Genomic DNA, 23673 nt, shown 5'->3' with positions numbered 1-23673 from the left:
CATCATGAATCAGTTCAGAACAGTGTGATTTGTGGTTTTTACAAGCTAGTCTCCTTCATGACAGGTAAAATCTGCAACCCCTGCTGATACATCAGTGACAGCAATGTATCACCAGGACCAGGTTCTGAGCTGGATGCAGGAACTCCCACAGCTTCAATAGCCCAGCAGGACAATCATTATGGCAGTGACTCACAGACATTGCTCTGCACAAAACAGTATTGTTGCTAACAAGATGTATAATGTGTAGGACTATAGATACAGACAAATTATCTGCTGCCCTTTGTAACTTTATCACAATCCAGCAATACCCAAGCTCCAGAGAGGTCCCAGGATGGTTATCATCACCAGCCTCCAGTCAGAGAAGGAACCATTTGCCAGCCAGCGTGGGATTGGGAGCAGCAGACTTGCCCCACACTAATAAAAGCAAGAGTGACATCATCTACATTAGCAATAGCCCATTTAAAGAGATCTTTGTTAGCAGCACACAAGAGTGAATTCTTCATGAAGCACACCTGATCTTCCATGGATTGCCAAAGAGTTACACCCAAATCCACTTTTCTACGCATCTGCACTTTAAAATAAACTTGGAAGCACACAAAAGTTGACTAATACAGGAGACAAAAGCAGATTATTCTATCAGATTCACCTAGCAGAATAAAGGGGTTATTTGTTTTGTACTACCTTGAGTTTTTATTCCCCTCTACCCATAAAGAGTGGAAACAAAGCCAATAGGAACTCTGGGAGAATTGCCTTCATATCAGAATTTCTCCCACTACCTTTTATTAATAAAAGTGACATGCTGTGGGTCCAATTAAGTCATGTTTATGAAACATCTAGTCCTGAACTCTGACCCCTCCTGTACCATCATTAGAGCTAGAGACACTCAGTGAGCTGAGACAATATAGTTATTCCAGCACATTTGACTCCTAGGAGGTTTGAATTAAATAGCTCAATCCAAGCTTTTCCAGAAAGCTGGAAAACAGAACTACAGTTCTTTCTCTCCACTCAATACTCTTTCTCCTCCAAACCCCACCCTGGCACAACTCCTTTGAGGGACCAAAATGGGTTCCTGTAAGTAATGACTTTAGAAATAAAGCGACAGCAGATTCCAGAACAAAGCCTTCATTTTTGCTAAGGCAGGCAACTGCTTCAAAGCATTTCCTATGCTCTAATCCTAAAGAACATGTATAGAATTGGTTAACTACTGTGCTTACCTCTCCTCCAAACTATTACTTACAGTTAAGTAGCACTAATAGTCTTTAAATATTTCTCCAAGAGGCTGAAGCTAGTTTAGCTCAGTTATGCACAGGGTAAGATGAATCAGATTTCTATAGGAAGTTCCTTAGTCCTGTAACAGAAGGCTGCTGTATGCAGAAATCAGAGCTTGGGGTGACCAAGCTGTTTTAAATCCACCTCTTCAGCATTGAGTCTCTCATGGTTTAAACCTGCTTCATGCCATTATCTATTTTTTAACTAAGTTTACTTACCCCATCAGTCAGCTTTTAAGAGAGCAAGTTGACACAGTTCAACTTTATGTACTGATAACACTTTATTGAGCTTCAAGTAAGTCTTCCCTTAAAAGCCTGTTCAGTATTTATTTATTACTGCAACAGGCCACGTAGAAGGTAAGAGGTTATGGGGGAGCCTGCAGAGCAGTGGCTCAATGCTTTGTGAGAGGCCCAAGTTGCTCACATGCATTCTTTCCCCAGACAATGACAGAAACAGGAAGTATTTACAAGTATATCTCAAAGAATGAGGTTTACATTTAGAAATTCACAGACATATATGAATTTTAACAGTTCAAGTATGTTTCAGTTGGACAAAGTGCTACAGGACACAAAAACCAGTAAAGGCAAGAGGAACTCTATTAAGACAAAGAGGTGGCAGTCATTTGTGTCTGCTAAACCACTTGTAGGTGGTTGCAGAATGTGCAAGATCTAGAAGTTAAAAGAATTTGGGGTACTGTCCTGGATTTGGAAAGTGTAGCTGTCAGCAGTTGAGTCTGGTACAACATTTTGGTCTTCCTCCTCCTAGAAGGAAAGAAAAGAATAATGTTGAAATAGCAGTAGCATTTGAATCTAGTAGTCAGTGCTGGAATAGAAAAAAGTAGAAAAGACCCCTTGAAGCCACTCACTTCTGCTGAGAAATATTTCTCAATAATGGTGGATGACGCTCTGTACACTTGTTCATTTTCATGTGACTGGAGAGCTTCAATTCTGTCTAGACCCCCACACTCTTCAATCATGAGGCAAAGCTTTTCAGTCTCATTAATCTTCTCAGCAGCCTGCAACAGAAAAGCATGGAATAACCTCAGGAAAGATATATGGCAGCAGCTACTGAAGAGCCATTAGCAACACAGAAAATAATCAAGTATACTGCATCCACATACCAAGAAAATGTTGGAAACTGCATCCAGAATAACAAGTACAGTTTTGCTGTCTTTAGTTGAGAGAAGATTCAGTAGGGGTTCAAGAACACCAGCCTGAACAAGGTACACAATCTGGTCAATTGTTCCACCACTTGTGTAGTTTGTCACAGCCCACACAGCTTCCTTCTGAGATTTGAAATCCCCCTGTGAAGGTAAAAGCAGAGTGTTTGAACACAGAATAGTAATAGGAAAAGGCTCAGTATAGTAAATATAGGCTTTGTTTACCTTCCTCAGAATACCAATGAGATAAGGCACAAGACCGTGGTCTACAACTCGCTGGATCTGATCCTGACGTCCAGCAGTGATGTTGGACATTGTCCAGGCTGCTTCTTTCTGAATGTTGTTTTTATGATGAGAAAGGAGACTTGGAAAGACAGCCAGTGCTCCTGAGTCAATAACAATCTGTGTTTGCTCATCAGTACCAGTGACAATATTTCCTATGGCTCTTAGTGAAGGAGTCTGAAACAAAGATGAATAGAATACTCTAGAAAAGTTGTTCAAAACCAGATTAGATTATAGCAAACACAGCTATACTTGATGGCCATCCACTCTAACCTTCCCAGTTAACAGCATGACCTGCTATGTACAATGGGGTTTGGGCTCCTCGTTAGCATTCCACAGGCAGATGCTAATGTCTGCATACAGAGTCTGCACACCTTTCAAGGCCAGTCTGCAAACAACCACCCATGACAGAGCTTAGGGAAACTACCTGCTAAATACTAATGCAGTTTTATTATGCTCTAATTATAGTGTTCACATTTGTGAACACTGTCCCTAGAATTTGGCTCTGCAACAGCAATTTAAAGGCAAGCTTTAGTGAATGTTGACTGTTGTGCTGGCCTGTAAGGTAAATACAATGATTATATAAAGCAGCTTGTTAGTCATTACCAGCAGCAGTCTGTCTCGTGTGGCACAGCACCCAGGCAGGAGAGAAACTGATGTCTCACTTCACAAAAATTAGAACAGGCACCTGACTCATGTATGAAAAGAGCCATTCAGTTCCATGGACTACTTCTACCTAACTGCAGTTCTAGCCATGATTCAAATCAAGCAACAGCAGCCTGCAACATCCAACCACTTACCATTATTGGCAGTTCACTATATCCTAGGAGTCTCACAAGCTGTGGCACCAATCCAGTTTTCACAACAACTTCTATCCTGTCATTAGAACCGTCTGTGAGGTAGGAAATTGCCCAGCATGTGTCTGCCAACACTTCAGGGTCATCATGGTGCAGGAGCCGGACGAGGGTTGGAAGGATCTGCTGGATGGCATCTATGGGAGGTGCAGGATTCTTATTGCGACACAGGTTTGAGAGGGTCCACGTAACATTGCGTAAATATCCAGACTGCAATGGTGGAAATAAATGGTTAGCAATAGCTTAGCTAGGGTCTACTCAGTAATTGTAACTTGAACCTCTCTGTACACTTACAGCCAGGGAAGAGAGGTCAGGAACAGCCAGGAGACTCAGCAGTGGCTCAATTGCACCATATTTAATAACCAGGTCTCTGTAGGCAGAACCATCCCCTGGAAAAAAACAAGAAAAAAAGCCAGGTGACGACCAGAAAGAAAGGGACACATGTACACAGAACCACTGTGTGTTAAGAGGATTAATTCCTCTACTCCTTAAGAAGGGCTGGATAAATTAAGAAGAAACAGGAGGACAAAAGGACTACTGCCATGGTTAAGTCACATGACAAGCATGTTCAATCAAGCCACTGAGCTTCACCTTTTTTCTTGGAAGAAGAGGTGATGTAGTATGTTTTCTATACAGCTTTTCATAAGAGTTCATAACCATGCAGGGTCTTATGTGTTTCTTTTGAAACAAATCTAATCCCTACACTAGAACAGAGCTTTCCCCACAGTATGGGACTTGAAATGCATTATAATCATCAGCTGAATGATTGACTGAGAATCCTATTGCAAGATATAACAAATATTATATTTATAATATTTATTATATTTATTTGAATTTAAAACTCTAAGGACAAACTTTGATAAAACCCCAATAAAAATGGCTTTTAAACAATTTTCTGTGTGAAGATTCACTGTGCTGTAAGGCATGGCCATTGGAAACTCTAATACAGCAAGTACAATATTTAACTTATAGCAGGTTGACAACTATATTATTTATTTTGACCACTTTTTAAAGACTGGATCCAACACTGGCATATCAAGTAATCTTGAGAGAAGCTTAAGAAGCTTCAATGTACCACTATACTTATCAGCAAGCAGCTGTTTCAAAGCAAGGAATATTGACCATCACACAATTATTTGAGTCACTGCTTCCCTTGTGCTTTCCTCCTTTTAGTCAACACACAGAGCAGAGCTCATTGCTGAGTCACAAAAAACCTGAGATGTCTGAAAAAGGTTTGTGTTGTAGCATGGCTAGAGATCCATCAAACCTGAGCTGAAATCTGGAAGCAGTGCCCACAATACAACACACAGGTTGTGCCAGGCATTGCAAGAGGTCTAAAGACAAAGGGTTTCCTGCAGCTTGCTCTGCAATGCAGGGCATGTCATAACTGGAAAGCCATTGGGGCAAAGCTCCCAAGCAGCTCAGCACAGGGCATGGCACAGCAGGAGTGATGTCCTCCCACCTCAGACAAAGGCACAGGTCTGAACTAGAGCTGTGCAGCCCATGGACATACCTGCAATATTCCCCAAGGCCCACACAGCCTGCTCACTGATGTGAGTGTGTGGAGAGGCCAGCAGGGAAATGAAGGCTGGAATTGCTCCTCCTTCCACCACTGCCCTGGTTTGCTCTGATGTGCCAGAGGCAATGTTGGTGAGTGCCCAGGCAGATTCAAACTGGATGGGACTGCAGTCTGCTCTGCCCAGGAATGAGACAAACTTTGGGATCAAACCAGCCCGAATTATATTGTCTATTGGGGGTTGCTTCTCTCTTGAGAGGAGTTTCCTAAGGAGCAAGGCAAACAAGAAGCATTATTTTTGCCTGCAGACATCTGAACAACAAATTCAAATCTTAAAAGCACCATATGAAAGAGTTTAGCATTGTTTTAGCATTCAGAAAAGGCAACACAACATAGCATGAAAGAGAAATGCAGACAAGCTGAACACCGGCTTCCTAGGCCTCTGTTAACACTGGGTTTGGCACGTCTTTACTGTGTGAGAGGTTCTGTTCATACTCTGAAGTAAAGCAGACCTGCAGGAGTCATAACACATGTGAACTGCTAGAGGCTTCTCAGCAGAGAGAGGTTAATAACTGCCAGAAGCAGCACTGCAGCAATGTGCAAGCTTATTAAAGGATGCTTTAGATTTGGAAAGGGGAAAAAATTGTGAGAGTTCAAACCCCAGTCATCTTTCTGTTCACATTATTCTAAGGTGGATCACCACACTCATACATATCAGACCTAAGTGTTAATGCAGTTTAACAGGTACCTTACTTAGCTATAACAAAGAGTTAACTATAATTACTCCTTTGAATATAAGGTGACTACTGTTAAATTTGTACTAGAGAAAACTACTTCTTCCTACTAAAATATTCAGGCACTTTAAATACTTAAAAGCCACATGGTTTCTATAAATTATGCCTAAGTTATGGGTACCTCAACATTGTATGTATGATGGTGGTTGTTGAAATCCTGCCTGATAAGAAAGACATAAGCAGCCACTTAGGCTCATAAATCAATTCTCTCACCTTGCCTAGTTATTGGCTTGCACAGCTGAGTTGGTATCCTCTGAACTGCTTACCTGGCAGCTTGAGTAGCCTGTAGCTGAAGCTCCATATTATTACTATTAACTCCTTTGACTATTTCTTCAACTGACCAGTGTGCCAAAACCTGTACAAGAAAATATTACATGAGTGCTTCAGTAGGAGAGTCATGTGTATTCCTGACCACAAAGAGCTCTTACACAATACCATGGATAGGCCCCAATTTACAGCCACTTCCCTTAGTGCCATCACCATGTGATATTTCAAAACCTCATCAGCTTCAGCTTCACCTACAGTTATCTCAACTGCTGAAAGTTTTTTTAACCAGTAAGTTAAGTGCTTCATATCACTTACACTAGAGTTAAAATGTAGCTGCAGCCAGTTGTGTGTAAGAGTGGTGTCCATTAGAGGTGATAACACAGGCCTGAGCTGCTAATGCAGATGTAGTAGTGCTGTCCTGCCTTGAAGGAGGGATTCATGCTGGCCTGGCTACAGGACTGTAAGACCCTCCAAACATGTCTGTTCTGAGTGCCCACTTACCTGGTTGCCTCTGTTTTCCTGAAGGGGAGAAGTAGCATCATCTGGTAAAGTGCTCACATTTCTTCTTTTAAGCATCTGATCATCTTTCTTAGCTTTTCTCAGCTCCACATTGACTTCAATGCGCCGCCTTCTCATTTCCTGGAGGATAAACACTCAGAGTAAGTTCTTGGCTTTCGAAACTTAAAGAGGCAATAGCTGGCTAAAGTACTAATTGCACTAGAGCACTCACTGTGCTGTCCTTTCCTTTGTTCTTGAATCTATTCAATCGAGCTGATGGTGTATTGGCATTCTCATTAGTAGACATCTTGCTTGTTAGATTTTTGAGCAGGACAGATAAAAACAAGCCTGAAAACAGAACAAAGAAACAGCAAGTTCACTCCACAAAAGTTAAATTTTAAAAATTGGATCCACACTCAAGAATGAGAGGCACTTAGGCACTTGCTTGTATTTATACTACAACAACATCTGACTTGATCAACAGATGCCTCTTTAAACAGCCAGATGTTACAACAAGCTCTAGAATCAACACAAAAGCAGAAGACACAGTCACACAATTTTAAAACACTTTAAACCAAATACTATTAGTTATTATTTTCAAGAGCAAGATAGATTTTCCTTTCCACAGACAACACACACACACACGCTGTTAAATCCTATTTTCACTGTCACATACCTGTGCTGTACAGGATCCCACTCAGCCCCACCCCGACCTTTTTGGACGAGAACAGCGAGTTCTCGCACTGGGAAGGTCCCCGTAGGGGCGTTTGCCGTGCGGGTACAGGCAGCGGCACATAACAACGGCTACAGGGGTAACGAAGAAAACCACACCATCCCTAGCGTGACCCACTGCACAAGAACTGGCTTCGCTTCGGCCACAGCCCCGCCGGAGCGACAACCCGCGCCAGGCTACACCAACACTGTCAGCCCCAGTGCAGCCAGCAGAGACGCGGGAGGCTCCGGAGAGAGGCCCCAGCAGGGACTACAGGCAGAACATTGCCCTTCCAAAAGGGCAGTGCAGGGGCCGCGTCCCCACCGCCCCAGACCCAGCTCCCGGTCCTATCCCCGCACCTCGGCCGGGGAACGCCGCCGGTCGCTCCGCTGCTGCCACACGCTGCCACTGCCCACGGCTGCCCCACGCGGCATTTAAATTTCCCGCGACCGCGCCCTGCCATTGGCCAGTTCGAGCCAAAGCAGCCTCTTGATTGGTCGGTTTGAAAGCTGCCCCCGCTCACGATGACGGGAAACACCCTCCCGGAAGAGCCTGTCGGACGTGACGTATTCACAAGGCCCGGTACTACAGCTCCCGGCGTGCTCCGCGCCGCCCCACAGAGGCTAGCTGGCATTACCCGCGCGGGGCACGCCGGGAGCTGTAGTGCACAGGGCCGGGCGCGGTGATATCCCGGGACGGGAGAGGGGGATTGGAATGAGGGAAGTGTATCCATGGCGCGGTGTCGCTTTGAGCGATTTGGGGCAGAAACACCCATTCCCTCATGCAGAGCACAGATTCTGCCTCAGTAATTAGCAGGGCACAGCAGGCTGCCCCTGGGATAAGGGCGTGTAGTGACAGGACGAGGGGGAATGGCTTCAAACCGAAAGAGAATGGGTTTAGATGGGATATTGGGAAAAAATTCTTTAGTGGAAGGGTGGTGAGGCCCTGGCATAGGTTCCCAGAGAAGCTGTGGCTGCCCCATCCCTGGAAGTGTCCAAGGGCAGGCTGGATGGGGCTCCAAGCAACCTGGGACGGTGGAAGGTGACTCTGCCTGTGGCAGGGGGTGGAACTGGATCAGCTTTAAGGTCCCTTCCAACCCAAAGCATTTTGTGATTCCATGATTTGATGGTTCTATGCCTCACTTATTGTGTCCTAGAAATGTGGTGCACGGAAATGCAAAGAAAAGGGAATATGAGATTGCAGTTGAAAGCAGTTCTACAGCCATCAGGGCAGACGAAAACTAAATCATACAGAATAACAAAAGAAAAGGATTCCTGCCCCTGTGGCATGGCCTGAAAAGGGATGGGATTGTTTCCAATGGGTTTGGCCTGCTCATGAGGGATGGAATACAAAAGAACACAGGATATACAAGTCAAACCATATAATTGTAGAGAAAACACAACTCTGACAGCAACTCTGACATATTGAGATACCTATAAAGGTACAACACAGAGAAGTGTGAGGTATGCACATTGATATGTCTGTGTGCTAATCCATCACACTAAACCACTTGCACCAATCTGTAGGTGCACACAAGTGTGGAGGATGTTTGCTGAGGAGGAGGAATTACCAGTGACATCGCATATTGTTGGTTTTGGGCCTTACTTTGTACTGTGCTGAGCTTTGTCAAAAACACCCACAAAAACAAGAGCAGGGAAGCCAAGAGAAGAGAAAGCACATTACTAACAAATGGAAGCTTAAGAGTAGTATACAGAAAAAAAAGGCAGTTCTAAAGCAGAAATAGAGGTAAAACACCTGCTCCTGAAGGATCGGAGGGTTGGCACGAAGCAATTCCATTGGGCCATGAATCGCTGGCAGTGCATGGTCTGGAGCAGTGAAATCGGGGCGCAGGGATGGGTGTTGACGGCAGGGAGAGGGCTGGCAGTGCCTGAGATCCTCGAGGGGGTGTGTGCGAGGGGGTGTGTGCGAGGTGCTGTAGGCGGTGTGGGCTGTGAGGGAGGTGACAGCTCCGAAGGCTCTTACCAGCAGAGTTAAGCGACGGAGAGGTAGAGGGAGACTGGGCAGTTGGGGCAGGACAGCGGCCAAGCTGCGGGTGAGGTTATGTGGCAGAGGAGGGCGGGCGGTGCCCGGGGGGCCCCGGGACAGTGCGGCGGCCCCAGGCAGATCCCCTCAAGCGGCCGCGCGCGGGTCTGACAGGGACGCGCTCGCGCCGAGGGCGGGAACCCGCTCTGAGGCTCGGGCGGGGCCGCGGGCACGCGCTGAGGAGCGGGGCCCGGGGGCATCTCGACCAATGGAGTGCGAGGAGGGAGGGGCGGGGCCTGCCCGCCGCGAGCAGGGAGAACGCGACGATCGGCGAGGGGGCGGAGCCGGTACCAGCCGGGCGGAGCTCTTACTAGGCGGTGCGCGCAAGCTCTGCTGGGTGACCCAGTGGCCTAATGGATAAGGCATCAGCCTCCGGAGCTGGGGATTGTGGGTTCGAGTCCCATCTGGGTCGTGCCGTGCTTGTTTTGTGGCGTTGCCGCGGGTGGCTCCGCAAGGCCACCCCCCCGCCGGGGCCCCCCGACTCTTTTACCCGCAGCCGCCCCGGGCCTGGCCTCCGAGCCCCTTCGCTGCCCCGGCGTCGCGTCCGGCCTGGGGTCGCCGCCCTTTCCGTGCTTCACCGTGTTTTGCCCAGGTCTGCTGAGAAAGCTTTTCCATCTCCGCTGCTTGAGCATCTCGGGGCTGCTGGAATGCTGGGAATGCTCCAAGCACCATTACTGTGCTGTTAATGGAGATCCTGTCCAGGTAAAGTCTGGGGAAACAGTGCAGACACAGCCATACATGAATGACGGTTGAATTGGACCACCATCTAATTCAGCAGAAGAATCCTTGGAATACAAGTCTGTGGGATGCTCACATGTGCATCCATCCAAGCATCCATCCATCCATCCATCCAAGCACTCACACTCCAGCTTTTCCTGCTTGCTGCAGGTACCTGCTGGTCACCAAAGCAGTGTAGGAGCCCTCCTCTCCCTCATCCTCAGTTTACATTCCTATTCCTGTAATAGATATCTTGGGATAGTTCTGGAATTAAAATGTTTCAAATAACAGAGGAAAACAAGGATTAGTTAGTGCTGCAGTAGAAATGTAACTCCTTGATTAACAGATGTGGTGAAATGTCATTTGTATGTTAATGTATCTTTACCCATCACTGCTGGAGATAAAGCCCTGAGCTTTTGGGAATCTATTTAAATGCTTAATTCAGGCAGGACAACAACCTGGTTAAACTAAGCAACACTGAATCCCATGCCACAGGCATTGCTGAAGGTTAGATTTTCTGTCAGGAGTGGGTTTCAGGAGCCTTTCAGTGCCTTTATGGAGTTTTTAAGTTGTTGATTGTCCCTTAAAGTCAAGAACAACTTCCACAGCATCCGGCAGCAGCTGGTGAGTTAAACTGTCACGATGGAAATCTTGTGTAGCAATAAGGTCACTTAGAAATAAGCCTTCTTAATTCAGTAATCCAAATCAGGGTTAGCTTGGTGTGTGAAAATTTGCAGAGTTCTTCATGATGGCTAAGAGAGATTTAAAAATGAAGCTGTGTGGGATCAGCAGAGCTTTCCCTTGGACTGGAAAGTCACTACTGCATTTTTCAGTCTGAAAAGAATCACTGAAACTGGTTTCTGAAACTGAAAGAGGAGATTAGCAGCTGTATCACTGAAGGTGGCCAGAAATCCCCAGATATGTTCCATTGTCATGCACATCCTTTCCAGATCCTGCATCCCAGGGTTCTGGTGTGTTCCAGAATCTCCCAGTTCCCTTCCAGAACACAGTTCTCCATAGCCAGGAAAACCAGGCTTGTGCCCTATGATTTTTCCCCTACAGAGTGCCATAGAAGGGCAAGACTGTCCCCCAAATAAAAATCTGCTGCCAAAACTGTGTGTGGGTGTGTTATTGTCAGGACACAGGTGATGCAGCCAGGGGGTTGTTCCCGATGGGAAGGAGCACATTCCTCCCAGGCAGGGCTGGTGGAGGCAGCAGCTTGGTCTTGCTCCAGTGGGTTGTCCAGCGAGTGATTCCCGTTTCCCCTCAGGCTGCCTCTCATTAGCATGAATCAGGGGAAGGGCATAAAAGACTCCAGTTCATTTTGAGTCTGGAAAATCTTTACTTCAAAATGACATCTCAAGTGTTCTGGCTCCTCTGTTTTGTCATTAGATCATCTTCTGGTAAGTCTGCTACCTTCGGAGCGGGGCTGGGGCATGTCTGCCTTGGGAATCAGGGGAAGCTGAAGACATTCCTACAAACCCTTGCCCGAGCAGCCCCCCAGCCTTTTCAGCAAATAAGGGCTCAAAAAAGAAACATTTCAATGTCTTTGTGGGATGGGAATGTAAATTGCAATATTTATTTGCCAGCATTGGGAAAAATTAAGGGCACCTGGAAGAAGCAGGCAGGGAACTGTTGCTCTGTCCTGCCAGCCACCAGTGGCAGGTGAAGTTGGATTTGCTCTGCATCTGGGATTTTTATAATTTTTATGTGACCTTTCTCTTTTAGTCTCCTTCACCTGTAACTCCAGGTGTCTGACTGACTTTAATATGCTCAGTGTGCCCTGTGTGCCTGCAGCAAGCTGTTCTGAGTGGATTTATTTGGGTTTTAGTGCCTCACTGACAGAACAGAAATAGCATTTACATCTGTTCCACTGGGATTTGGTTATGTTACAGTAATATTTCTTAGGTTGCAACAACTAGACAGGAATATGCTGGTGCAGGAGGAAGAACCTCAAGGTCCTGAACAGATTGAGTAGAGAAAAATGAACTATTTATTGATACAATCCGTGACTGAGAAGGCGTGATAAAAGTGCTAGAAGAGTTTATTTACACACCCAAGTCTGAGACACCTGTTCAAGAGGGCACAGCTCCACACTGAACCATCTCCAAACCTCCCTTGCCTGCTGCTTTCAGCAGCTTGGACTTCTTCCATCCCTCTCTCCATGGACATTCTTTTGACTTTACATGTGGCCAGCCCAAATATCAGAGAATCTTTCCCATGACAGCAGCTGGTGAGAGCACAGGGGGAGAAGTGGCAAGGTCAGCAGTTGAGTCAGTTATAGGAGATAAACCAGGATATTGTTCATCTGTGTATGTCAAATCTCTCTTTTCACACAAGGAACTGGGATCAGCCTCCTACACAGAATAACCACGGCCGTGAACAGCAGACAGAGGCTGTGTGTGGGTGAGCTGTGTGAAAACTCTGCTGGCTCACTCCACACATGCAGGGAAGGGCTAAAGGAAAAGGAAAATGGACTGCCAGGGGAAATTTCTCTCCTGCCAGGCTAAACATTTTGGTCATTTTGCTTTGTGAGGTTCAAGAGGTCAAAGTGAAGGTATAAATGAAAGTGTAGGTGACTGCCCAGCTTGTGTGAACAGTGCCATTATTTTTTTCCTTCACTTTTCACTTCTCTTTCTCAACCCTTGCCCTCTTAAATTAAGCAAAGCCTTGAAATAATTGTTACTCAGCAGCACTAGCCTAATTACTGCTACTATATGCTCAAGTCATAGACCCAAAACTGTGGATAAAGATCTTTCCAAAGCCGCTGAAGAGTTTGGATGACACTGTCAACAGGCATCCCATGGATGGGAAAACCAAATAGTTCTGCTGTCATGGTCTTTTAAACAAGCATCCCAAATGGCAACGTGAAATCTTGTTTTCTCAGATGTTCCCTGGAGATTCAGAGGTTTGAGAAAAGGGTTTGTTTTTAATTTGCAACAATAATAAAGTAAAAATGCAAATCTCCTGTTTTGCTCACACAGCTGCATTCCCTGTACTGGAACTTCAATATCTGAGTAGAGGAATGAGGAGCTTTACTGTGCTTCATATATTGAGCTATTTATTAATTTTTTTGCCTTATTGTTGAAGACCTCACTTACGGATTAGAGCCTCAAATATTCCCATTCTAAAGCACTTGGAATAAAAGACTTAAAACACCGGTTTTCTCTCTCTCTTTTTTTTTTTTTTTTTTGCATGTAGGATCCCTGCCCTATGCTGAGAAACCCGGCCAGGCTCTCAGCAAAGACGTTTTTAGCTCAGCAGCTGCTGCTGCTGTTCAGGTGAAAGCTCCAGCGCAGGGCACGGGCAGTGCCAGCGGGAATCCCAGGGAAGGCCGGCTCCAGGGAATGCCTCCCGCCCACCCGCAGCGGCCACGGCCCCCGGCAATCCCCTCCCTCGCCTCCGACAAGAAGAAACGCGCGGAGCCTTCCCTGGAAAACAGCACAGGGCTGAGGAAGCACCTCGGGCAGCACCAGGGCGCTGCTCCCGGCCCGAGGGACGCCGGCCAGGCCAACAGGCCCCACACGGAGCGGCGGCGGGCCCAGGCTGCCAACAGCGTCTGGGCCCGCGGCCTGCGCACCGCGCCCGCCCACACAAAGGTGACGGCCCTGCTGCGAGCTCACCCCTCTCCAGACTCTGCAACAGTGGTGTCAAACGATCCTAACACGCTGCACCGCCTCAACCGAGCGGGGAAGGCAATCCTCCACAAACACCCCGATCCCTTCACGAGCATCCCCAAACCCTCCTGGGTCACCAACCGCTGGGCGCCCGGCTCCATGTACCTGGGCGTGCTGAGGAAAGGTAAGGGACAGGCTGCCCAGAGCTTCCCAAAGGCAGGGGGCACAATGGGCTGAGACATCCCCAAAGGGCCCGTTGCTGTTCCTCAGGCTGTGCTCCTGTTGTAGATGGTGACAAGGAGAAGATGTGTCTGACAGAGTGCAGGAAGGAGCAGGATGAAGTGGAGGCTTTCTGTGCCAGCGAGTTTGGTAGGTGGTGTCCCCCTCAACTCACAGGGACAGAGCACTTTCTGTCCACTTGTCACTGATACTGCACTTCTACTCTTGAAATACTGTGATTAAGATACAAGAAAGTAAGTGAAATAATTACCACGTTATTTGGAAGGGACCCAACACATCTCTTCATAAACACACATTGCCTTTTCCCTACACCTTGGGCTAGTACTGTCCTTTCTTCTGTTTCCCCTGGAGGAACAGTGTCCTTGGGACTGGTCAATGGAACTGAAAAGATCAATTGTTTTAGATACTCTCAGATTAAACACTGCAGCTGGGTTATTTATCTCTTCCTATTTAGAGCAAGTTTGATTTGGGGGATTGAAGTTTGAAATGAAAATAAAATGGTGAACCAAACAGAAATAAGACTGCGATCCTGTCTCTAGAGAGGAACTTCTAGAACTTCTTGAAGTTCCTTTGGATTCAGTGTCTTTAGTCCTTGTGTTCACATTGATGTAACTAAAGGTGGCACAAAACAGGCTGGTATTATTGTACAGACTGCTTAAGGACAAGCATTTTCTGACTGAAATCCTGCCTGGTGCTTACAGAGTTGTGAAACAGATACCAATTTTTTCTCACAGTATTTTAAGAGATAAAGAAAATACAAACCCAGTGGTAACAGATGTTTCCATTTGTAGAACATAAACACGTTAAGAGACATCTGTTTTCTCTAAATGGAGAAGTCAGGAAGTGCCTTCTACAAATGCTGTCCTGCTTTGGTTTTTACCACTCTCACACATTCCTGTCCAATGTGGGCTTCACAGCAACCTGACTTCTGTGTGTTTTAGCCCTCAACCAACAGCTCTGCTCCTAAATTGAAAGAACAGGTAGGAAAAAGTCTGAGCAACAGATGAGCCAAGGTTCCATGGCAGCGATCAGAGCGCTTTTTCTTTTTTTACATTTACAGTGCAGATAAAATATTAAATGACTGACTCAGAGTTCTCACCCTGAGGCAGGTGTAACGCCAGGTGCAGTAGCCCCACTAACATGGTGCTGTTTTCCCTTCCCTGCACTCAGCTCAGCACTTGCCAGAGCCAGAAACTGGGAGAACAGCATGAAGTGATTGAGTTCCCAACACAACCTATTGGTGCTGTTGTCTCTTGGTATGACAAGGGCCTTTTATTTCAAAAGCCAAAGTGTTTCATAACCAGCTTGGCTTTGTACTTCATTGGGAAGTTTTAAATTTGAAAATTTTACTTTGTTAGGTAAATATGCCCACTTTTTATATATCAGGATAGAAAATGGTACTAAATCATTGCTTTCTTGATTAAAAAATATCTCAAACCTGTAAAACAGAAGGTTTGCAAAGCAACAAAACTTCAGGCAATGACTTCACCAAGTGCAATTATTTGAAGCAATTCCTACTGCCCACTCCTGAGCCAAAGGATTCCTGCTGACACTTCCTTTACAGCATTTTAAACAACAGCCTTCACACATACCCTGAAAATTGCCACAATATAAAATCTGATCCTATTTTTCCCTCTCCCTTAAAACAGCAGTGAATGGAATTGTTTATAACCTGGAAAGCCTGGGGAATGGAGTCCAGTGGATTACCCTCTTGGTAGACAGTGATGGATTGTACAAGATGAGTCGCCTGTATGTCACTCCGGACGCCGCCTTCTTCCGAGTTCACATCCTGGTTGTGGATACTTTAAACTGCAGTAAACCATGCCCAGACTTTAAACTTGGTAAATCATTCCAGCTAAATCCATTCTGCTATTCCTCTGCATGCACTGCAGTCTTAGTCTGCCTTACTTTAATAGGCTTAGCCTGGGTTGTTGGGAAAATTTGGAAGAAAAGTATTTTCTCAAAGTTGAGGCCTTTTTTTCCATCCAAGTTTCTGAAAACTTTCATAAGAGAACCAACTGCATGAGGAAGTCAGGTACCAGCGTAGCCCTTTCTTAGTTCTGTCCAGTTCCAAAATGATGGCAAGTTTTCAAGATTCCTAAAACAATACAAGCAAGAGCTTAAGCTGGTGTCTTTGTAAGTCATTCAGTTCTCCTTTTAAGTGCAAGTTTATCAAATAACAGCATTTCCCCCGATAGTAAATCATTATTTCATGCCAGCACCACCTCCAGGTGCCAGCGGAGCTCAGGGTGCTGCTGTGGAAGCCCCATGTTCAGGATGTTTCCACAGGCACAACTTCACATCTGTTCCCAACCCTGGTGCCCTCAGAGTGACCTCCCATTCATTCCCTGTGGCTCAGCAGCCCTGTTTGTTTTGTTTTTGTTGTTGCAGGCAGCAGGTACATCGTGATGGGGCACATCTACCACAAGCGCCGGCAGGTGCCCGCCGAGCTGCTGCCGGCCCTGGGCGGGCGGCTGCGGCCAGGGGACGGCTGGGTCGGGAGCAGCAGCAGCTACGTGAGGAGATTCAACAGGAAAAGGGATCTCAGAGTGAGGGCAGCACGATCCAAGTGTCCATAAGGCTCTGAGAGCTCCGTCCAGGATGTGGGAGCAGCAGGATCCACCCCCAGAACACACCTGGCTGTGGGCAGTGCTCCCGTCTGGAACCGCAATCCAACACCTGCTTTTGTGCTTTAGCGAACACTGGGTGCCTCGAGCAGGCACCCTTGGTGAGGTTCAGCACAGAAGTCAGTCTAGGGAATGTTAACTGGCCCTGAATTTGCTCCAGCTGCTTTCAGAGCCACAGGTTAGTGTTGCTTCCCCTGCTGCAGTGTGCCCCAAATAATCTGTAGTAAGTGTAATGCAAAATTCTGGCAGCTTCATCCTCAGTAGACAAAAACTGCACTTTGAACCCTTTACCATGAACAGATTATATGATGCCACAACTTTATCTACACAGGATGTTCACTGTGCTTTCACAGTTCTGCCTAAAGTATCACATGCATTTGATTTCAGAGAAGCCAACACCACTAAGTACCATTTGTATTACTTTTGTCTCCTCAACCATGTCCATGGTATTTTTGAAAATTACACCATTATTCCAGCAGAGCTGGATGTTCACACAAAGCATACAGAATAGAGTGTAATAATTTGAGTATATGAACACACTGACTGAAAGCAAATCAAGAACTGCAAAACATAAATGGCCAGTTGCATTTACAAGTGACAGTGCAGGGAATGCAAAATGAGCATGGGCTGCACACACTGGGTGTGCCTGGGCACTTCATCCCAGAGCTGTGCTGAATGCCATTCCCCAGGAGAAATATTGCCAAGCTTGTACTTGCACAAGAGTAAAGTTACTTTTTTAATCAAAAAGACAGTATTTTAATACCTTTAATGTGGTGAAATTGAGATGTTTGTTGTTCCTGGTCAGTATTCGCAGATAATAAGTCTGTAAAAGAAACTAATAAAATGTTCATGAGGTTCTGCTTTCACTGTCCTCTGGGTTCTGAAAGACCCAAAAAGCTTATGTAATGATATTGCACAAAGGCATCTCCTTGTGCAACAACCTGCCTGAGGATTTGATACATATTTATATCAAGAAATGTAAAAAATGCAATACAGCTTTAAACCCCACATACACAGTGATGTGATGTGACCTGCTGCAGGAAGCAGTGGCTTCTAGAGAGGCATTTTCTTTTTTGCAAGGAGGTAGTTCTGACACACTGTACTTGTCACACACGTCTGCAGCTTCATTTAGTGCCACTGGAAAGCCACGGAGCAGGGGATGGGATGGGCTATGCTGCATCAAGTATTTCTTGATATGGAGCCAATACCAACAGCAAACATCCTGTATTTGGCACCCAAAAGGCTCTCACTGGAGTACAGAAATTTACTCATAGCATGAATCTACCTAAAAAATACCATGTCTCGCTTTTGGTAGGTGAAAGACTTTGCACGGAGAACAGCATGGATTGATGGAATTTTCCTGAGAAAATCTGAGGGGGTTTTGATTTGGCAGAAGGACTGTTCTGGCAAAGTATCAAAGCTCTGGAGTGACTGGGAGGGACAGAAGGAGGAAGGGTTACATGTACATCTCGAGTTTCTTTGTTTCTATTTTCAGGGGAAGTCCAGAGACTAAGCAGCAACTCCTCCAGGCATACCCTGCCCAGAGCTATCCTGCTCCAAGCCAGGGAAGTGTGGGGACAAACCCAACATGTCTGGGAAGAGATAAGCACAGGACACTAGTGATAAGGACATCACTGAGCTCAATCCTGAGCTCACTGTCTGTAACTGACACAAAACACTGGGATACAGATGTTGCTCTGGGAGCCTGAAAAGTCATTTATCCCACATTCTCTTCCTCTGTTACTAAATCCTCTTACCTTTCCCTTCTTGATTGGAAAGTCCCTCCTTAAAATGTTCCCACAGTAGCTGAGCAACAAATCCCTGTCTGCCACAGCTGCACTGAGACTGGGCTGGAGCAGGAGCAGGGCTGTTGTAACCAGGCTCATCACATACTAAACACACCTCCTGAACAACAATGGCTTGATTGAGAGGATTTCCAGTCTTGCACTTTCTATTCCAAAACCCTCCCAGCAATAACCACACTGGGAACTGAATGGTACTCACATTCAACAGCTGTCATGGTAATTTTGGTACCTCACAGTCAGTAATTTCCTTTCCAGCAGGATAAGTATGGAAAATTCTGCCACCACCTCACAGAAATCTGGGTGTAAAGGAGCAACTGTTCTCATCCCATCTGTCCAGGGGTTTATTCGAGCCTTTTGGGTAAGCCAAACTTCTTACTGTACTTTAAATCTTCATTAAGTTCTGCATGAACTAAATTGAGGATAATTGCTTCAAAATTGAGGAGACAGAAAAGGAAAATCAAACTGGCACAGCTCACATACCATTATCATTCAACATATGACCATTTTGAAACAACTGTTGCAGTAATTTATAAAATACAAAGAGGACAAGGATTGAGCAGAGATCACAAACCTTATGAACTTTATGCTTGATGGCAGATGGGGATTAAGTGATCTATTTTCTGTAACACCATTTAACTATAAAACATCACCACTACTAAATCCAGAGAAGTAGCCTGACCTGCCCAATGGCAACTGAACACACGGGAACAGGCTCTTATGGAATCACAGAATGGTTTGGCTTGGGTGAATAATCAGCAGCATTCAATTGCATGTACAGATTATTTCCCTAATCAACCTGATTCACAGTTACATATGATTTGGCAAAGCCAAGACCTATAACCAATAACATTATCAATGTTTCATTAGAAACACCACCGAATCCATGTCAAACACATTACTTTATTTGTCTAGGATGATGTGTCCTATAAGGTACAAAAAAGTACTCTTCAGTTTGCCACAATTTGTTAAAAACAGCAATCTATTGCCTACAGGTAGGAAAGGTTTAAATCATGTCAATATGGATTTAGGTATGAATAAATAGTACAGAAATGCTGAGAAGTTGTGATGAGATGCAGGATATGTCCCAGTGCTGTTAAAGGTGAGATTTTTTTTCTTGTCCCATTAAAACACAATGCTTACAATATGCAGCATTTTTTTAAAACGTCAAAGGACAACATAACCTAAATGCAACTACTCTTCTTTGACTTTCAGAAGCATAAATGGATTATTGTTTCCACACTGAACAATTAGTAATTTTCACAGATAGGTTAAATGACAACATTTGTATGTACAAAAACACACGGGTTTTTAGTAGATAAAATCCCCCCAGAAGAACCTGAACACCTGAGCTGGAAGTGTAAGAAAGGGTGGTCAGTAGCAACATCTTTTTTAAGAAAAATAACGGAGGAGGTTCTTGCATAGCAAGGTGTGAGGTTAAACCCAAAAGGAGCTTATCCATAAATCAGGTAAATCCCAGACCATTGTAGAACAGAAGTTGACTGTGAGTTAGTGCAAAAGCTGGTCAGGTGGGTGAGGAGCTGCAGAGAAACCAGGGCTGGGAACTACAGACAGGTACCAGAGCAAGTCAGTCACACACAGCGAAAGAAAAGCCTCCTCATCTGCAATTTGCATCTTCTCGGGCTCCAGTTCATCCCTCAGGGCAGCGCTGCTCCCACAGGAAACACGAAGGCAGCCCAGGAGCCTCCCAGGGATACAATTACAGGTGGTACTCCACATTCCCAGTGCACTTGGCAAAGATCACCGAGCTCCGGTGGGCAGGGACACCTCACAAACACCTCCTGCCCTGTCACAGCTACAGCAGTCCTTTTGGCACCACTGTGGGAATGTTGTATCGGGATACCAGGGCTGGAACGCGGTCGGGTCCTGCTCCCCGGCCATTCCCACCCCTGTTCCTTGCAATCCCTACACTCCTGCACAGATCCCCAAAGTGTCTCACACACGTGGCAGCGCACACTCAAACACACCTACGGCTGTGGGGAGAACAATGATCTCCATTTATTTTGTTTCATATACATCCATATTTTGAATTTTAATACAAAAGAAAAAAAATTAGAATCTGACAAATGTTTACAAACAAGATACCTTCAAATAGATTTTACTCAGTTCAGTCTGGTGCAGAGTAAATGACAAATTGTACTGTTTGTTATATTCAAGGCAACAGAGTCTGTAGTCCATGACCACTCAGCCCAACTTTTATGCAAGCTTGTTTTTATCTACCATGAATGATAAACTCCTTGTTGATTCCCAGTCCTGTGTGTGTGCACATGTGTACATAGCAGCTCCTTTCATAGAAAGAAAAGACATCTAGAGGTCTTCTTGTACTTTTACCTACAGGAATCATGTTAAGATACAGAATGGATTACATGGAACCGGGGCTGGATTTTATAAGAAAAAATAATTAGCTGACAAATGAGGGCAGCAATAAAAAAGCGTCTTTTTTGCAACAATAAATAAATACAGTCAAAGTTTTCTGTGTGGACTTTAAACCAGCTTCTTCACTGAAGAACAGACGTGGCATTTCCATGGAGTTAAACGTGACCCCATTTACTGTATCTTTTTTCTTGCTCTCTTTCTCTCTCTCCTTCAACAAAACAAAGTTTTCCTGCTTCTGCCACAATAGTACAACAATTTGATCTTGACAAGAAAGTGGTGCTGCTGATTTTTATTTCTTTGTCCTTTGGACAAAATAAGCCAAGAATATAATTTGACTTGTTGTGACCAATAAAAACGCAGTTTACATCAAGTCTTGTCAGGATAACCTGACTAAAAACATCTGGTTCCTTAATTAAAAATTGTCAGACAACCAGATCCTTGCTCGTGTGTTTGGTTAACACGCTGAACTCTAAGAAGCTGTAGACTGCAGTTTGTTGTTATGGGACCTGCAGAATACAGAAGAAAGTGAAGAATTAAGCACCTTTCAGTTTGGAGAACACAGTTGCTGCAAGGTGTTGCCAAAAATAAACCACAAAGAGGGAATTACCACCATATTGCTTTCATTTATTTTTTTTTTCCCCTTCAGAAAAAATAATAGTTCTTGATCTGAATTTTAAACTCATTTTCTCCTCCAGAATACAAATATTTCAGTACTTGTAAAATGCAGTGTGTCACTGGGATATTCCAAAATGCCTGAAATCAGTTTTACTCACATATTTAACATAATAGTAGTCCATCAAAAGGAAATCAAAAAGACATTTTTAGTTGTGAATTTTTATAATAAGGTCAACTTTTCTTAAATTCATTCAATAAGTCTTTGGATTAACTTAATAGAAAAAAAACTGAACAGGCATGTTAAAATGACATTTTTGCTAAGCAGAGTTCAGCAAAACTCCTCTTTGACATTCACAGTTTTATTAGTGACTTAAACTAAAACAATAAAATACAAGGTTTCCACGATGAAATTTTCATTTTTCTCAATACAGTATTTGAGGAACGGAACAATTTTTTGTTAATACAGTTATGTTCAGCAGTGTGACCACTGGCAACAAAAACATTTATGTTTTAGACAAATGATCTGGATTTTTAGGGCAGTTTAATGTAATTGGATTGTACAATAAAAGAAAGTGACCCCAACATCCAGTTCTGATTCCAGTTAAAAAGTTCAGACTAAAGATATCACAATCTGCAAGAAAAGAAAGAAGACGGATGGTATAAATGAAAAACAATAACAAATAAGATGCAGCAATGAAATCAGTGTGCAAGCACAGGGAGTGCTGGGGACCCAGCTAATGGCAGTGACACAAACATGGGTTGAAAACTACCTGACAAAAATCATTATTACAGTATTGAACTGGAAAGGAAAATGCATATTCTCTTTCAGGAATGTTTACCTAAGGGAAACACTACATCAGCCCTTCCTCAGAAAAAAAAAAAAAATATAAAAGTTTAATTTTGAAAGGTCAAATTTGAATTATATTTCATTTTCCATACTCTACTTTAAACCTTACTTACTTTCCTATTTCAAAGGAAGTAAATTATAAAAAGATGAGAGAAGGAGTAACACTGAAATATTTTAATTTCTTTCACTGGCTTATAAGCTTCAAAGCAGGATTGTCTGTTATTAGCATGAGAAGTATTTACTGCAGAGCAGAGCATCAGCACAACTCAGACACAGTATTTGTCTTGATGGGAAATAAATAATAAATTTTCTGCAGCAAAGAGTTGACGTATCACTCAAATCTTGCAGATTTATGATACCACCCAAATTTTTAATAACTCCTTTTGAATAAACATTCCAAAGTAACCTTCACAAAATCATATTTAAGCCTTAATTTTGACAAAATTTTCCAGGAAATCGCACGGGGCGGCAAATCCCTGTGCGAATGCAAGATTAAACTTAGAAAGGAGATTTCAGGGGCCAACACAACACCTGTGGTTAGGAACACTCCAGCTTACCTGCTTGCCTTAAATCCTTTTAGTTTCTGTACAAAGAAAGACTCAAGAACTTCTGCACACTGGTAAAAAGGGGAGTCACTTGGATTGTAGTAACGGCAGTTATCAAAAATTTTGGTCATGTCTGCCACAAACTCCGTGACCTTTTTGTAGTAGCGTTTCAAGATTCTTTCTTCCATGGTAGCAAGGTCTTTAAAGAAACCAAAGATTATTTAAATGAGACTTTCATCCTAAACAGAAATCTACACTGTCAAGCCTGTGGGAAACAAAGCATTATCCAGGTTAGAGGCTTTTCCAGGAATGCTGGCTGTGACTGGTGACAGCAGCAGTCTCCCTCAGAAGAGACACCTAGGCATGAATATGTTGTGTGCAGGTAAATTCAATAAAATCTAAGAATCACCATAACCAGGGAAAACCTTTGCAAGGAGCTCCCTGCTTTTTCTGAAGAAATGAAGGGAAAAGAAGGTTAGAAAATAAGGATCCAGGTACCATGTACATGTAACAGCCATCACCTCCTGATTATTTCTTTAATTCCTGCTTTGAATGAGCTATCAATTCTCATGGGCATGTGCACATGACACGTGGCACAGATGGAAGATTTCAAGTGCAGGGTCATGCAAAGTGTCAGAGCTCTCATCCTTACTGAGCAGACACATTAAGGAGACAGCAATGGTGATGTGAACAGTAATCGTCCTACTTTAATACAAATATCAATTAAAAACAGGGAGAGGAACAAAACCTGTCAAATATAAATATAGCTGTGTAAATGTGTAGTGGCACTTTTAGCCAGAAGAACAACTATCTGCCCTTGGAAAATGCCTTAAGGTGCTTATTTTGAAATACCAGTGATGCCAGAATGTGTG

At 44.3% G+C, this 23673-nt stretch overlaps 3 protein-coding genes, 1 long non-coding RNA gene and 1 other non-coding gene across 21 annotated transcripts in view; 2 read left to right on the top strand and 3 right to left on the bottom strand.

Moving 5' to 3' along the window:
• Window positions 1–1524: 1524 nt before the first annotated feature.
• On the bottom strand, window positions 1525–9129 carry KPNA2 (karyopherin subunit alpha 2). Of its 3 annotated transcripts, none has more exons than XM_015645439.3 (11): window positions 9107–9129; window positions 6872–6987; window positions 6643–6780; window positions 6141–6229; window positions 5078–5346; window positions 3859–3953; window positions 3511–3774; window positions 2654–2887; window positions 2390–2572; window positions 2135–2284; window positions 1525–2030 (listed from the first exon to the last, which is right to left on the bottom strand). In XM_015645439.3, exons 2-11 carry the CDS (start codon window positions 6944–6946, stop codon window positions 1938–1940), a joined length of 1590 nt encoding a protein of 529 aa, XP_015500925.1. In that variant the 5' UTR covers window positions 6947–6987; window positions 9107–9129; the 3' UTR covers window positions 1525–1937. The 3 variants fall into 3 exon arrangements, with proteins under 3 accessions (XP_015500925.1, XP_015500924.1, XP_033374509.1); XM_015645438.3 differs by lacking the exon at window positions 9107–9129 and adding an exon at window positions 7711–7812; XM_033518618.1 differs by lacking the exon at window positions 9107–9129 and adding an exon at window positions 7316–7339.
• Window positions 9130–9733: 604 nt separating this feature from the next.
• TRNAR-CCG lies at window positions 9734–9806 on the top strand. The gene has a single exon. It is a non-coding gene; the product is annotated as a tRNA-Arg (tRNA).
• Window positions 9802–17456, top strand: C18H17orf58 (chromosome 18 C17orf58 homolog). 2 transcript variants are annotated; one of them, XM_033518619.1, is made up of 5 exons: window positions 9802–10096; window positions 13313–13912; window positions 14017–14097; window positions 15618–15809; window positions 16360–17456. In XM_033518619.1, exons 2-5 carry the CDS (start codon window positions 13459–13461, stop codon window positions 16545–16547), a joined length of 915 nt encoding a protein of 304 aa, XP_033374510.1. In that variant the 5' UTR covers window positions 9802–10096; window positions 13313–13458; the 3' UTR covers window positions 16548–17456. The 2 variants fall into 2 exon arrangements, with proteins under 2 accessions (XP_033374510.1, XP_015500927.1); XM_015645441.3 differs by lacking the exon at window positions 9802–10096 and adding an exon at window positions 11299–11514.
• Window positions 15640–17440, bottom strand: LOC117245250. The gene is made up of 2 exons (XR_004499737.1): window positions 17359–17440; window positions 15640–16066 (listed from the first exon to the last, which is right to left on the bottom strand). It is a non-coding gene; the product is annotated as an uncharacterized LOC117245250 (long non-coding RNA).
• A 1824-nt stretch (window positions 17457–19280) lies between the features above and the next one.
• The window catches only part of BPTF (bromodomain PHD finger transcription factor), a 53846-nt gene continuing 49453 nt past the window's right edge, over window positions 19281–23673 (bottom strand). For 12 of the 14 annotated variants that reach the window (XM_015645408.3, XM_015645411.3, XM_033518613.1 and 9 more), the window contains 2 exons: window positions 22814–23000; window positions 19281–21300 (listed from right to left, as the gene is read on the bottom strand). In XM_015645408.3, the coding sequence (XP_015500894.1) occupies window positions 21264–21300; window positions 22814–23000 (224 nt within the window). In that variant the 3' untranslated portion in view covers window positions 19281–21263. Of the gene's footprint in view, window positions 22041–22813; window positions 23001–23673 lie in introns of all 14 variants that reach the window. The other 2 variants (XM_015645410.3, XM_033518614.1) reach the window with 1 other exon arrangement.

This window comes from Parus major, chromosome 18, assembly GCF_001522545.3.
Source record: "Parus major isolate Abel chromosome 18, Parus_major1.1, whole genome shotgun sequence".
Classification (NCBI taxonomy): domain Eukaryota; kingdom Metazoa; phylum Chordata; class Aves; order Passeriformes; family Paridae; genus Parus; species Parus major.
The sequence above is the reverse complement of the archived record's forward strand: the minus strand, read 5'-3'. Positions and strand labels throughout refer to the sequence as shown.